General features: G+C 33.2%; 2 protein-coding genes across 3 annotated transcripts in view; one reads left to right on the plus strand and one right to left on the minus strand.

Annotated features, from left to right (window-relative positions):
* IL7 (interleukin 7) overlaps positions 1-12,974 on the plus strand; it is a 99,772-nt gene extending 86,798 nt beyond the window's left edge. Inside the window, exon 5 of the mRNA XM_041769007.1 lies at positions 12,752-12,974. Coding sequence (XP_041624941.1) covers positions 12,752-12,808 — 57 coding nt within the window. The 3' untranslated portion in view covers positions 12,809-12,974. The remainder of the gene's footprint in view (positions 1-12,751) is intronic.
* The window catches only part of ZC2HC1A (zinc finger C2HC-type containing 1A), a 48,148-nt gene that overhangs the window by 26,629 nt on the left and 5,663 nt on the right, over positions 1-15,856 (minus strand). For both annotated transcript variants that reach the window (XM_041769004.1, XM_041769005.1), the window contains exons 2-5: positions 12,983-13,056; positions 10,518-10,634; positions 4,582-4,723; positions 2,842-2,990 (exon numbers count right to left, since the gene is read on the minus strand). In XM_041769004.1, coding sequence (XP_041624938.1) covers positions 2,842-2,990; positions 4,582-4,723; positions 10,518-10,634; positions 12,983-13,056 — 482 coding nt within the window. The remainder of the gene's footprint in view (positions 1-2,841; positions 2,991-4,581; positions 4,724-10,517; positions 10,635-12,982; positions 13,057-15,856) is intronic.

Genomic DNA, 15,856 nt, shown 5'->3' on the forward strand with positions numbered 1-15,856 from the left:
TTTTATAGTTATATTCAATACATATTTCTTTCATTCATTAAATATGTATTCGTTAAGTGTTTATTATTTCATGTGTTTTTACACAAATCACAAATCTAATAAATTTCCTTAGTGAAAAGTTTATGTTTACAAAAACTTTTCCTGGGCAGCCCCAGTGGCGCAGCGGTTTAGCGCCGCCTGCAGCCCAGGGCGTGATCCTGGAGACCCGGGACCGAGTCCCACATCGGACTCCCTACATGGAGTCTGCTTCTCCCTCTGCCTATGTCTCTGCCTCTCTCTCTCTCTGTGTGTGTGTGTCTCTATGAATAAATAAATAAAGTCCTTAAAAAAAAAAAAAAAAACACTTTTCCTGAAATTGAAAAAAAGCTTAAAGAATAAGGAGGGCATTCATTTCTGATAAAATAGTAAGAAGGCACAATTTGGACTGACCTTTCAACTAACAAGTAAAAGTGCTCTAAAAAGTATAAAAAATAACCTTATAAGCAATGAATGTCAGATAAGAAGAAAAAAAAAAGTAGGCCAACACCATTTGAGATTATAACAATAGTCTGGCCATCACATAGATTTACTATATAAATCTGCATTACTAGGTGGCCAGCCAAACTAAGCCAACAATTTAAAGTGCTTCCAGACTGGTAGTACTCTTGGATGTCTGGAAGATACAAGAAGGCTCTTCACATGAACAATTTTCACAAATAATTTTTTAAGGGCAACAAGCACCAAATGATCAATAATTATGTATATAATGATATAAGAAACCATGATTGAGAAAAAAACATATCTATAAAGATCACATGATACAACAATTGCCAGATACATAATATAAAACAATTATGCTTACTACATTTAAAGAAATAAAAGGCAACTCTGGAAATATTAACAGGGAATTAGAAACTATAAAAAGTAACATGGGAAATTAGAAAAATAGCCAACTTCAAGAAATTAAACAATACAGTAACAGATTACAAACTTAATAGTGGAGGAGTGAAGTAAGTAAAGGAGTGCTTAATTATCCTATAGACAAAATAAAAAAAAGATATTTTAAAAAATGAAGATTCTAAGAGACTAGAAGCCATTCAAAATCAGTTCTAGAAAATTAATAACTGTATTCTGGGTTTAACTACAGGAAAGAGAGGAGCAGGGAAGGGGAAAGGAGAGACAAAGAAAGAAAAGGAAAAAGGAAAGCAAAAAACATAATCTATGTTTGGCAAAAAATAGTCAACACTATAACTCAAGTGGGCATAAATGTATTACATACAAGCAGTGAAAGTCTTCAAAACAGTTATTACTAATATGTTAAAAAAATAAAGGGATATAGACAGAAAAACTAAAGGAAAATATGGTAAGAGTGAAAAAACACACAAAAAATCTCAATAGAGAAGTAAAGGCAAAATATAGGCATTTTTTCATTTTTTTGCCCAAACCAGAAAATTCCTTGCACTCTTGGGATATTAAAGCAGCTTTGTAAGATTGAAGGAAAATGACAAAATATGGTAACTGAGATATACAAGAAGAAATGAAGAGATCTGAAAATGGTAATACATGAGTAATATGTAAATAAAATACAAAATATGTGTATCAGGCAGCAGCCGCAGCAGAAGAAAGAAAAACAAAGTGTATGTGGGTGTACACAAACATACATGTGCATGTATGTATGTAAATGATTATAATTTATTTTCTTCTAATTTCTTTAAAAGATAGTTGACTTTTAAAGGGTTAAGTATAATACTGAATAACAACATACATCAAGAACATTGATGGGTCTATCTATAGATATATATATAACAATTAAACAATTAACACTAAGATTAGTGGATTAGTGAGAAGTTATGTGGAAATATCCACAGAGGGGGTAAGTTAAGAAATGCACTGTTATTTCTAGAGTAACAATTTAAAAAAATAAGACTACTGAAAGCCAACAAAGTTCGCTTAAAAATATGACATTATCAGCGTGCCTGGGTGACACAGTTGGTTAAGTGTCTGACTCTTGGTTTGGGATCAGGTCATGATCTCAGGGTTGTGATCTCAGGATCCTGAGATGGAACCCTGTATCTCAGATTCTGCACTCAGAGTCCTCTGAAACTCTCTGCTTGAGAGTCTCTTTCTCTCTCCCTCTTCCCCTCCCACTCATGTTTTCTCTCCTCTCTTTAAAATAAATAAATCCATTTAAAAAAGGTATGACATTATGAAAGCTTTTGTGTCACAGTATGCTTAATGAAAAACAACAGTACTGTATAAATTTCATCTAACAAAATCCTTATATGGTTTATGGCTCTTGAAGTGTTTTCACATAGACCATCTCATTTGCTTCTCACAAAAATCATATAGATTACTTCACAAATAAAGGAATAAAAGCTCTCTTACATGAAATGTTACTTGCCTAAAAGTTCAGAAGTAGCAGCTGGACTTGACCCCAGGATTTCATTCACTCAGGTGTTTGGAAACATTCAGTATTCACATGATTTTCAAATGTGGATTTTTACTGTCATTTTCTCACTCTTCTAAACCCTTGTCCTCTGAATCTGCTTCAGGTTACTTTTTAACTAGTACTACTATTACTAGTATCACTAATTTTTAACTAGTTTTCTTACATTTTTCTAATACCTTTTTCAACATGCAGTATTTTTAAGACTCTACTAAATAAGTCCATTCAAAATTAATAGTCTTAAATATTTGTTCTCAATTAAACATTCAAATTTCTTAATAATCCCTGAACAGTAATATAAAAATTTTAGCAGGTAAGAAAACTGCAGCTGAATGTTCTGGAAAGCATAAGCAAAAAATTGTGAACCTCAAAGAGTCATTTTCTCATTTATTTGTAGAAATAATTGAGCATTTCACCTGTGTCCGAGAAGTTGCCTTTCCTTTGGTGTCAGTAGAAAATTTGCCTTTATTACTAATACGTGCTGCCTGTTCTTTACAGAAGTTAATATGTCTATCAGCTGCATTTTCATTAAATCTCCTCTGGCAATATGGACACTGAATATAATCTAAAACAGAAAAAAGAAAGATTAATAACATAATTCTTGAAGTGAAACATAAAGAATTTTAAGTTTTTATGAATATATTTCAAGATACTAACAAAGTAATAACATTTGATAAGCAAAACTTGTCATTTCCTTATAACCACCGAATCTGACTACTAAACTTAATAAAGACGTTCAAGAAAAAAGTCTGTTAGTATATGATAAATTCTAATTTTTTCCCAGCTTAGAATCAAATTTGAGGGGGAAAAGAACCAAAAAGGTTGGTCCTTAGTACAAAAGAATAAATAAATAGAAGAAAAACAAGATTTCTTAAATGCCTTTATACTGTACCATATGTTTTTTACCATATCTACATATTTTTATACCGTAGACTAAGCTAAGCAGTAAAATCACATTACATTAAAAATAAATTTTAAAATTTAGACTCATCTGTTAAAATCTTTTATTTTAATTAGGGGAAAACTGTCAAATAGTTTAATCAATTTTATACAGTTGTATTTTCTCTTAGAAGTCTCAACAGATGGAAGAGATAAAAATATACCTCGTTAGCTAAGATACTTACTATCTGGGCCTTTATAGAAATAGTTTGTCAGCCTCTCCACTATGATAAAGTGTTAAAAATGATCATATCTTGATTTTCTAAAGGACTTCTTTTTAAAAAGAAATTATTATTGAAGTATAGCTAACATACAATGTTACATTAGTTTTAGGTGTACAACATGGTGATTCCACAATTCTGTTATTAAAACCACACCACCTTAGTTACCATGTCACCATATAATGTAATTACATTATTGACTATAGTCCTTATGCTATGTTTTTCATCACCCTATTTTATAAGAACTTCCCTTTACTAAGAAATAAATCTCAATCAAGAATAGTAACACAATTTTCATGCAGCTAACTTGTTATATTAAAATAACTACCTCTTTAGGCTATTCTAATAGCCAATGTCAAAGTATCAATCGTGCAATTTTAAATCTTTCAGTATCTCAATATCTTATACAGGTTTGCCAGCATCTTGCCTTGCTTTTGATAACAAATAAGCAACTCTTATCTACCTAATGAAGAAAATATAGTAACATATGAATTTAAAGCATAATTTAGGTAAACCAATCTATACGGTGTTTTCCCCGCATGAATATGTACCTTTTAGAAACAGTATTATGATTTTTTTCTTTCCCAGATGAGAAGATACCAAAGAACTAGGCAACATAACAATCTGAATCTTACCAAATGACTACATTTCAAATGATAATGCACATCTTCAAATATTTCCTGGGATATTAACATTTGATAATTACTAACAATAATTTTTCAAACGATATTTTAATGATTTATGTTTAAATGAGTATTTAGATAAAAAGATCATATTTCTATGTTCAACACCAACATAAGCCTTTATGTCTTATGTTGTCTTTATAAGCCTAAATGCCTGAGTTATCACCATTATTTTATAGTTCAATTTTTAAAGGTTATGTTTCAGCAGGTTCCATTATTATAAATTAACTCTTAGTAACAACTTAAAATTTATAAAAATTCCATCAATATTTTCTCTTCACATGAAGATTTCTGTCTACAATATTCCACATACCAGGATCGTAAGAGGGTGGAGGAGGAGGAGGAAGTTTTCCACCCTCTTTAAGTGCCTGATCAAGGCCTTTAGCTGCTCTTATGGTAGCAATGAATTCTTCATGTTTTCTTCTCCAATTAGATGGTTTCTTTGGTGGTTCAGGCTATGTACAAATAAAGAGAAACCCATTTCAAAACATTTTTTAAAAAAACTAATTGAAATAAAACTTGAAGAAATGCTATATTGTTTCAAATGTTTTCTTATTAGGAGTGCTTAAATGATTTTCTTCCTAAATTTTTAATTAAAAAAAAAAGCTTCACGTAATTATATGAGATTTTTAAATTGTAATTGTAATTATAATAAACATTGCTAAATTAACTTCTTAGGGGTTGCATCCATTTAAGCTCCCACTAACAGTGTAATTTCCCTATTTTACCACACTTTCTCCAACAGAGGGTATGTAAAAAAAACTTTTGTTGTTTTAATTGACTGGACAGGTGAAAAATTATTCTCTCTGGTTTTATCTGGCTTTTCTTTATAAAGAGTGAGTTGAGCATCTTTTTATATCATTAAGAATCATGTGCAATGCCTTTTTTGTGAACTGTTTATGTGCTTGGTCAACTTACCTGTTGGGTTACTGGTCTTATTTTTAACAATTTCTAAGTTATGGGCACCTGGGTGGCTCAGTTAGTTAAGCATCTGCCTTTGGCTCAGGGTCCTGGGATCAAGCTCTGCATCAGGTTCCCTGCTCAGTGAGAAGTCTATTTTTGCTCTCTCTCTGCCCATATCCCCTACTTGTGCTCTCTTGCTCCCATTCTCAAATAAAATAAAATCTTAAAAAAAAACAAAAACAAAAACAAAAAAAACAATTTCTACCTAAGTCTTTATAAGAGACTAGCCTCAGCCCTACCCTACAATATGACTATCTTCTGATCTTGTCTAAGGATCTTCTGATATTAAGAATTATTTTTAAAATACAGTTTAATTTACTTGTTCCTTTTATGGTCTCCAGATCTATAGTCACTGTTGGCAAGGCCCAACCTCACACCAAGGTAAAATGAAATTTTCCCATGTTTCCCCCCCTAGAATGTTGTTCATGATTTCATTTTAAAATTTTAAATCTGGGGATTCCCTGGGTGGCGCAGCGGTTTGGCACCTGCCTTTGGCCCAGGGCAGGATCCTGGAGACCCGGGATCGAATCCCACGTCGGGCTCCCGGTACATGGAGCCTGCTTCTCCCTCTGCCTATGTCTCTGCCTCTCTGTGTGTGTGTGTGTGTGTGTGTGACTATCATAAATAAAAATTTTAAAAATAAATAAATAAAATTTTAAATCTTTTATAGATTTGGAATTTATCGAGACATAGTGCGACATATAGACTCAACTTTATTTTTTGTTTTTAACATGGTTATGCAGCTGCCTCAACATCCTTTATTGACTTTGCCCCCCACTGAACTGGTAACAACTTTATCATATTCTCTTTTGTATTTGGGCCTATTTCTGAACTTTCTCTTCTGTTCCACTGTTCTGACCATCCTTTTATCGGTAACAGTGTTTTACATATTGAGACTTTATAATAACATTTTAATATCTGATAGGATAACCCTACTTTAAGCTGCTTCTATTTCAATCTTTTCTGGTTATTCCTGCAAGTAGATTTTTTCCCATAAGAACTTTAGAATCAGCTTGTCTAGTTTTTTTTAAACTATCTTTTAACTGGAAAACTTATACTTTACATTTATAAACAACTTAAGGAACTTAATATCTTTATTCTGTTGAATCTACCTATCCAAATATATCCATTTGAAGAAGTTTTTGTGTATTTCAGGTTTTTTTATGTATTCTTTGTGGAAATATTATACCTTTAAAAGGTTTATTCCTAAATAATTTTTATTTTGTACTGTTCTTTTATAAAGAAGTCTTTCTTTTTTTATGTTTCAAGGAGTCTATTGAAAAATGAAACCTAATAATTTCTGTATATTACCATTATATCTCATTACTTCCGTGGCTTCTCTTACTGTTTGTAATAACTTATCAGTTGATTCTCTTGGGTTTCCCAGGTAAATCATCTCCTAATAATCATACTTTTAGCTTCTCTTTTCCAATCCCTATGCATCTACTATCTAACTGTATGTATAGCAATTACTATGTTGGTTGGAGCTTAACCTTATTCCTGTCTTTAATGGCTACCTCTAAGTGTCTTTCCACAATGCATAATGATGGCTCCTGTGCTATAATACATTTATTTTGTCATATTATTGAAATACTCAACTATATTTTTATGTTATTTTTAAAATCAAGAATATACATTGAACCAGCAAAGTTAAAAGATGGTTCTTTAAAAACACTAATAAGGCAAGATTAATAAGTGGGAAAAAAGAAAACACAAAATACCAAGGGATGCAAAATAGTACACGATATGGTTCTTATAAACGTGAAGAAAAAAAGAAGATACTATCAGGATGCCTGGATGGCTCAGTTGGTTAAAATGTCTGCCTTCAGGACAGCCCGGGTAGCTCAGTGGTTTAGTGCCACCTTCAGCCCAGGGCGTAATCCTGGAGATCCAGGATTGAGTCCCACATCAGCCTCCCTGCATGGAGCCTGCTTCTCCCCCTGTGCCTCTGCCTCTCTCTCTCTCTCTCTCTCTCTCTCTCTCTCTGTCTCTCATGAATAAATAAATAAAATTAAAAAAAAAAATGTCTGCCTTCAGCTCAGGTCACAATTCTGGGCTCCTGGGATTGAGCCCTACACCGGGCTCCCTGCTTTGTGAGGAGTCTGCTGCTTCTTCTCCTTCAGCCTGCCGCTCCCCCTGCTTGTGCTATCTCTCTCTGTCAAATAGATAAATAAAATCTTGAAAAAAAAAAAAAAGAAGATACTATAATGGACCTTTATGCTAATGAATTTAACAACATTAAGTGGACAATATCCTTGATAAACAGCACTAAACAGGTATCAAAGAAACAGAAAACCACAACAGTCCTAAAGGTGTTTTTTTTGTTTTTGTTTTTGTTTTTTTAGTGAATCTGTTTTTTAAAAAACTAAAGAAAACTCCTGGCCCAGGTGCCTTTACTGTTGAATTGTTGCCGACATTTAAGTGAGGAAGAAATAGCATCAATCTTTTAAAAACTCTTTCAAATAATTAAGAAAAACCAAGAGAACAACTTCCTAACTACTCTTAGGAGAGCAACAGAAATTTGATAAAAAGAAAAATTACAAACTTACCTCTCTCACGAATATAGATACAAAATCTTAACTAAATACAAGCAAATTTAGATGTCGAATATGACGGATTCTTTAAAGTTTCTAATTTGGGATGCCTAGGTGCCTCAGCGGTTGAGCTCAGGGTGTGATCCCAGGGGTTCCAGGATCAAGTCCCGCATCAGGCTCTCTGTGAGGAGCCTGCTTCTCCCTCTGCCTATGTCTCTGCCTCTCTGTCTCTCATGAATAAATAAATAAAATCTTTTAAAAAAAATAAAGTTTCTTATTTTATGGTGAAAGGTCTGATCACAACATTCACCTGTTCCATGAATATAACTCATCTACTGTTAAGTTTTCCTGCTCTCATCCTCCCTTCTTCTCACAGCACCCTCGTGTCAAAGCTAAGTTAATGGTTTTTTATTCCTCATCATTGAATGAATTAGATTTTCCTGGTGCAGCTATTTACAAGAGGTTCTGGGGAGGAGAGGTCCACAATCCCCTTCCAAGCTACACAAACCCACAGCTAGGTCACTTCTCTGTTGTACCAGATACAGAAGAAAATAGGTCTCTCTGTGATTATAAAGCAGACACATCTTTCATGCTTCTCTAAAACAGTGTGGGTCCAGGAAGGCTACTACTGCCAGCCATGCTTTCTTCAGTAACCACACTAACCATTTCCAAAAAAAAAAAAGAAAGAAAGAAAGAGAAAAAGGACCTAGCCCTGTAGACAGGCCCCTTACCTTCAAAAAGAGTATTTTGTTTTCAGTAGTGCTTTTAGAGAGCTTCTGCCATTAGGTCCCTTCAACTCTCTGTGCCTTTTCTCTCTACTTTCTCCTTCCTGGTCTTTGTCTAATTTCAGCTAGGCTCATTGCAGCTCCTGGACTCGATCCCTGGTCTCCAGGATCAGGTCCTGGGCAGAAGGTGGCACCAAACTGCTGAGCCACCGGGGCTGCCCCTTTATAAATTTTAATGTGCATTTGACTCGCTCAAGGATTTTGTTAAAATGCAAATTCTAATTCAGTATTTCTGGGTGGGATCTGAGATTCCGCATTTCTAACGAGTTCCCAAATAGTGCTGATATTACTGTTCAATGAACCACACTTCTTAAGTACCAAGAAATTAAACTACTTAATGTAAGCAATGGTTTTTACTTTGCTTTTAACTGAAGATTAGTTTTTTTCACTATTGGAACCCTTCTCCCTTAAAAAGAAATAGCATGGGGCACCTGGATGGTTCAGTAAGCATCCAACTGCTAATTTCAGCTCAGGTCATGACCTCAGGGTTGTGGGATCAAGCCTCATATCATGCTCTACACTCAGCACAGAGTATGTCTGAGATTCTCTCTCCTTCTGCTCCTAATCCCCACTTGCACATGCTCTCCCTCCAATAAATAAATAAATCTTTAACAAAAATAGGATATTTTTTATTGAGAGATCACCATGGATAAACTCAATGTAATCCTCCTAAGAACCCTATAAGAGAGATACTACCCTTACTATCACCATTTTACAAATAAAGAGATGTATAGATTAAGTAACTTAACCCAATACAACATGGTAAGTAACAGAGCAAGGGTTAAATCCAGGCAGTCTGACTCTTGAGCCAGTTTTTGTTTTCATACCCACTATATTATACTGTCTCTACAAATGCCAATAGTTCATCTCTTAGCTGATAGAAGCCAATATAATCGTATGTCTGGCAGGTATACTAAGAAAAATATCAAATAATGGTTTATGTACATTATTCAAATTTTACCATCCTTCACTTAAACAGTCATAGACTGGAAAAGATGAACATTCGACTTTCCTATTATAAAATGATTTTATTAATAAAATTAACTGCCCCATAGGGAAATGTTTTCTGGTAGCACTGGGAGAAGTTATTATCGCTGAAGCAGGGTTTTATTTCAAAAACGTATTCAGTGAGGTACTCAAATTTTGACTATTTTACTGAACTAACTCTTTAAAACTATGTCCAACAAAATATGTATGTGCATTATTCTTAGCACCATAACATATCAGAGGTAGTATTAAGGAGAGATTATTAAAGGAGATTCACTATTCACTGCCTTCAAAGAAAATAAACTGAGAATGGCTATACATGGACAGCTGGGTAACTGATCAAACTTCCCCACAAAGCATAAGATCACAATTACTGATAATCAATCAAGATAATCAATATCTATTATGCAAGGATATCTGTAAAATATAGCTTTCCTTTGTATACAGAGACTATACTACTAAGAGTTTAAACTGCACTTAAATTATGTCTGAATAATTAACAATAACTTAGGACAAATATGTGAGGACTTTTTAATTATTTCTAGCGTATAGCTAAGCAATTGGCTCTCCAATGCCACAAAAACCTCACTGTAATAGGCTGTGAGACAGTAGCTTGGCTTCTCCTTTGCAGAAGTTTAAAATAAACAAGTTTCTAATCATTTCTATTTTTTTTAAAAGATTTTATTTATGCATGAAAGACACACACGGGTGGGGGGGGTGGGGCAGAGACACAGGCAGAGGGAGAAGCAGGCTCCATGCAGGGAGCCCAATGTGGGACTCAGTCCCGGGTCTCCAGGATCACGCCCTGGACCAAAGGTGGCACTAAACCACTGAGCCACCCGGGCTGCCCTCTGATCATTTCTAAACTGAAAACAAAGCAGAATTCTCATTATTCTTCAATCTTTCACAACACATAATTATAATTGTTTTCAATATACACAGCAGCAAAGTTCATACTATTAAAAAAACTATGTAATTACCCTAGGTTTAAGAGGCTTTACTGTTGGAATATCAGTTCCTTCAGCTCTTTGTCTGCTTGAATCAAAAGTCTTACGTTTTTTAGTGGCAGTTTTCTGGCAAATGGGTCCATGTTTTTTCTGTTAAGATAAAGAAATGCAATATATCATTTTCTTTTCTACAGAAGGGTATTCTACAAAACTTCACATTGACATTTGAGCCAATTTAAAAACTGGAAGATGAAATAATAATACTTGAATAAGGCATATTGTGCTTTAAAATTGTTAAAAAGTATATATAATGTACGCTATAAGTTATCTTTCTCAAGGAAGTATGAATTCTATATATAATAAGAAAGATAAATACTCTTCCAAAATTTAATTAAGAATTATTGAACATTCTAGTTTTCACACTAGGAAGAATAAGGAAAATAATATAACCAAGTCAAAGCTAGTTAAGTGGAAAAAAAAAAAAGTGTTCTCGTCATCACTAAATACATGAAAACAGATACTGGAAAAAGAATGCAAACAAAGACTACATTAGTGTGAGGATTACAAAAGTCAACACAATAGTAGTAGGCTTGCTTACTAAAGTTATTACCATAACAGTAGTATGTTAACACAACATTAACAAAATAATTGAGCATGTCAGATTTGTGTCTTTCCTCCACAAACCACTTTATTCTCTTCTGAAACAAGTTTTCTACCTTCCTTTAAGCCTGATTTTTCTTGAACTATCTAGCATTCCACTTCTATAGGTTTTTTAAATATGGCTGCCAACTCATTCATTCAATCATTCATGTATTCATTTTAAGGACATTACCGTGGACACTCTCCTAACTGATCTCCAATTAGCCTACTGGATAAATAAGCATTCTCCCTTCCCCAAATAAAACATGTTAATGGATGACATCAGTGCACTATGTGCATCTTTTTTCTTTTGTATTTTGATAAACGCTGAACAAGCTACAACTGTTAAACTTTATCTAAGAAAAGAGGAAACCTCAAAACTGGTTGGTTTGATATCATAGAATCTCTTACATTTTCAATACACAATTAGAAATCAATTGTTTTACATATGTTATTAGTTTTCATTTTAACAAACAAGCACTAAAATTATATCTATAAAAAACCTTGTCAATATGAAAAAAAATTAAGTGTGGCTAATAGGCAACTTTCTTTTTTTTTTAATAGGCAACTTTCTAATAGATGTCTGTTCTTACACTGAGTTATATGTATCAAAAGGATGTAGTGCTTGTTCCCAAATCTGATGTATTATATAAGCTGTAGTTGTATAATGATTACATTATTTGATTAAATATTAAATAAATAAGGGCAGAAGAAGGCATTTTCTTTCCTATGTAAACTGAGTGGAATGCTTTGAAAATGGTTTGAAAAACAATGAGTTGATACAAAAACAATAAAAAAATCAGAGTTATGTGTAGGCAAGATGTTTTTAAAGGACAAATGAAAAAAGCTGTCATTATTTAAAAGGAGTCTATAGGGATCCCTGGGTGGCGCAGCGGTTTGGTGCCTGCCTTTGGCCCAGGGCGCGATCCTGGAGACCCAGGATCGAATCCCACGTTGGGCTCCCGGTGCATGAGCCTGCTTCTCCCTCTGCCTATGTCTCTGCCTCTCTCTCTCTCTCTCTGTGTGACTATCATAAATAAATAAAAAATAAACATTAAAAAAAAAAAGGAGTCCATAGTCCGATAGACACTTTAGATCATTAAATCCTTGCTTTGCTTTAAAGAAGCAAACTAGAAATAACACACATTCCAGATTGTAGCAGAACTCTAACGAACAAATTCATATTCAAAGAAAAGTCTTTATTTTACAACAAAATATTAATAAATGTATATTTATATTTAAAGAAAACATAAAATATTTTAGATAGATATGCATTTTTCCCTTTATTTTCTAGTTAGTTGGCGATTTTATATTAAAATCAATAAAAGTGCTTCTATTTGTGTTACTAAATGAAAGCATCTAAAAAATGCATAATATATTTTAGGTACACTTTCAATTGAAAAGAATTTTTCTTCAGAGTATTTCAAATATACATAAGAATTAAGAGAATAATGTCCCATTTATTCATCAATACGATTATCAACAATCTAAGCAATCCTGTCATCTATACCAGCTTTTTCCTCCAAAGTACTTGAAAGCAAATTCTAGACATCGAATCATTCCTTATCTTTAAACATTATTATGTATTTTTGAGAGTTTTTGTTTTGTTTTTGTTAATATTCCCACAGAGAAACACTTTAACAGAGAAGTTGAAGACCAATCTAACTCTGAAGAGACCACTCTAGAAACACAGCTGGAACTGATAACTCTTGAAAAAGAACACTGGAAAAAAAAAAAAAAAAAAAGAACACTGGCCAGTATCTCTTTAAGTAATTCCACAGAGGTTCTTTCCATAAGAGTTGTCCTAAAACATTGAACAATTACAGATCTACTATAATCCAAAGGAAAAAGGTACTCACTAATGCCACTGGAAAGAATGTTCTTCCACAAATCTTGCAAGGTAACAATTCTCCCACTTGAACACTTCCATTTTCTAAAACAGAAGAGAATTTAATCAATAATTCTTTGCTTAAATTGTAAAACTTCCAAATTTTAATATCATCATATATAAGTTGTCAGTTCTTGTGGAAAATGTCTTGTTTAATTTTGGAATAAGCAATATTACTGATTAAAATAGGCACAAGACTTAGATTTATCAGGTGTCAAAAAGGCCATGCCAAATACTCAAGTCATGATTTAAGAATCACCAAGCTGATATTGTTGGAAATATTTTGTTTTCTTTCATTTTAACCAAACTAATTTATTATAATCTCTAAATTTACAACTTCTCTCTACTTTAAATTACCAAACCTTAAACACCAAGTTTACCTTAATGTTAATATTGTATATTATTAATCTTCAAAGCATTAAGATACAGCATTGGTGATCAGTGAGGTGGCTTCCTGAGATGATCTAGGGAGTCTAGGATAAAAACATCATTTTCTGTTTATTTTTTTATTTTTTTATTTTTTTTATCATTTTCTGTTTAAAAACAGACAATAGGAAGTATAATGCTTTAAAGAAAAAATCGCCTTGTTACTATGCTTGCTACCGTTATTATGTGATTTGTTTATTATTTTACACAGGTAATATTATATGAGGATTCAATGGACTGGCAAAGTAATATATTCTGTCCTGTGGCATAGTGCATTAAATAAGGGACAAGTAGGTGAAACTTAATCAAAACTTAAAAATCTGTTACATATTTTCATACAACACATTTTGTAACTAAATTGCTTTAAAAGAAACAACTACATTCTTCGGAATTCTACATAGCTGAGTCATTTTGTCATTTTATTATCTAGCCAATTATCAAAAAAAGATAAAATTTCCATACCTGTAATTTTCTAAAAATGATATTTGAACCTATACCTTAAACATATTTTCTGCTGATTATTTTACTGTTAAAATTCCTTTATCACATGAAAGACAAATAGAAAGCCACTTTGTTTTAGAAATAATCTAAAGGGGCAGCCCAGGTGGCTCAGCGGTTTAGCACCGCCTACAGCTCAGGGTGTGATCCTGGAGACCCCAGGATGGAGTCCTAGGTGGGGCTCCCTGCATGGAGCCTGCTTCTCCCTCTGCCTGTGTCTCTGCCTCTCTCTGTGTATTCTCATGAATGAATAAATAAAATCTTTTAAAAAAATTAATAATCTAAAGAAACTCATGAGAAAAGTACAATTACAACTTCAAATAATTTGTCCCAAAGTGTTTAGTGAGTTCAAGAATCAAAATAGACATGGATGGGAATACAATCAAACAGTAACAGAAAAACTGTTTTGTTCTCTCATTCTCTTAATACTCCACTACCCTCTTTTAATGATAGTGACTATCTGCCATCTTAGATGGAAGCAATGTCTCTACAGTGGCAATTACGCAGTGAATACTACAAAGCAAAGCTAAGATTTCCCTGATTTGTTCTTCTCCAATACCAGAGGGTAGGTTACTTAAGGAGAGCAACCTCATTTACAGACTTAATTGCACTATCTAAAAAGTTGAGGCAGTTGCTGGATAGTCTGTTATGTACATTAAGATAAGAATGTCTTCATGAAAAAATGAGTGGGAAATATCAGAAAGGGAGACAGAACATGAGAGACTCCTAACTCTGGGAAACGAACTAGGGGTGGTAGAAAGGGAGGTGGGCGGGGGGTGGGGGTGACTGGGTGACGGGCACTGGGGGGGGCACTTGATAGGATGAGCACTGGGTGTTATTCTATATGTTGGCAAATTGAACACCAATAAAAAAATAAATTTATAAAAAAAAAGAATGTCTTCATGATGGTCAAAGGATACCACATGATACATCATCTATTAAGTTCGCTTATTTATAGCTTTCCTATATTCCCTTAAATTCTAAGCAATGATTTAAAAATTCATCAGTACAGAATGTTAAAAAGTATTACCTATTTTACTCACTTAAAAGTATATTTCAGTTAAATAAATGACAAAGCAAAATTTTATAAAAATTCACTATTGAGAAAAATATTTTCAACCCATAAAATAATGTGAGTACCTAGTTGGGCACTTACCACTTGCCAAGCACATATAAAGTAATAGTAACACAAGGGCGGAATAACACAATCATTATTCTTATAAAGCGAACAGTCTACATAATTTACTTCTTCACTATATCTAAGAACCAAATTATTTCCCATTTTTAATGTTATAGCAACTACAATACCAGCATATAATAAAATATAATTCCTGGCATTAATTCCTACAAGTTATCAAATATGTTCCAATTGTCTTTAAAGGAAAAGGAAATCCTTATTACTAAAAGGTAGAAAAATGAAAAAACAGCATTAAAGAGAGAGTACTGAAGAATAATTATCTCAAAAAAGAAAAAAAAGTAAGCCATTGCTTTATTCAAAATAAATAAAGATATAAATGTATAATTTCCTCCCTCTTATATTATCTGGTTATACAGCACAGCCCTATAATTCACAAAATATAACATGCACATGTATGTCAGCATCAACACCCCCCTGTACCAACAGGTTATGCATGATAAGCAGCTTAGGTTCAGAGTCACAAAGCTACATTTTGTTGTAATGGTATTCATTAAAAGACATGAGAGCAAAAAAGGCACTGGAATTTGTCTGATAAGTCTCAACTCTATCACACAGAATTATGACTCCCTGGGCAAAATATTCAACCTTACTAAGGTTCAGCTTCCTCTTATATAAAATTTGGAAGGAAGTTAGGTTAAAAGGCCTATATGGTCCCCTTCTATCTCTAATAAATTATAATAAATATACTATACTTACTAAAATCTACCTTAAAACAAGTTCATG

This window comes from Vulpes lagopus, chromosome 9 (genome assembly GCF_018345385.1).
Source record: "Vulpes lagopus strain Blue_001 chromosome 9, ASM1834538v1, whole genome shotgun sequence".
NCBI classification, from domain to species: domain Eukaryota; kingdom Metazoa; phylum Chordata; class Mammalia; order Carnivora; family Canidae; genus Vulpes; species Vulpes lagopus.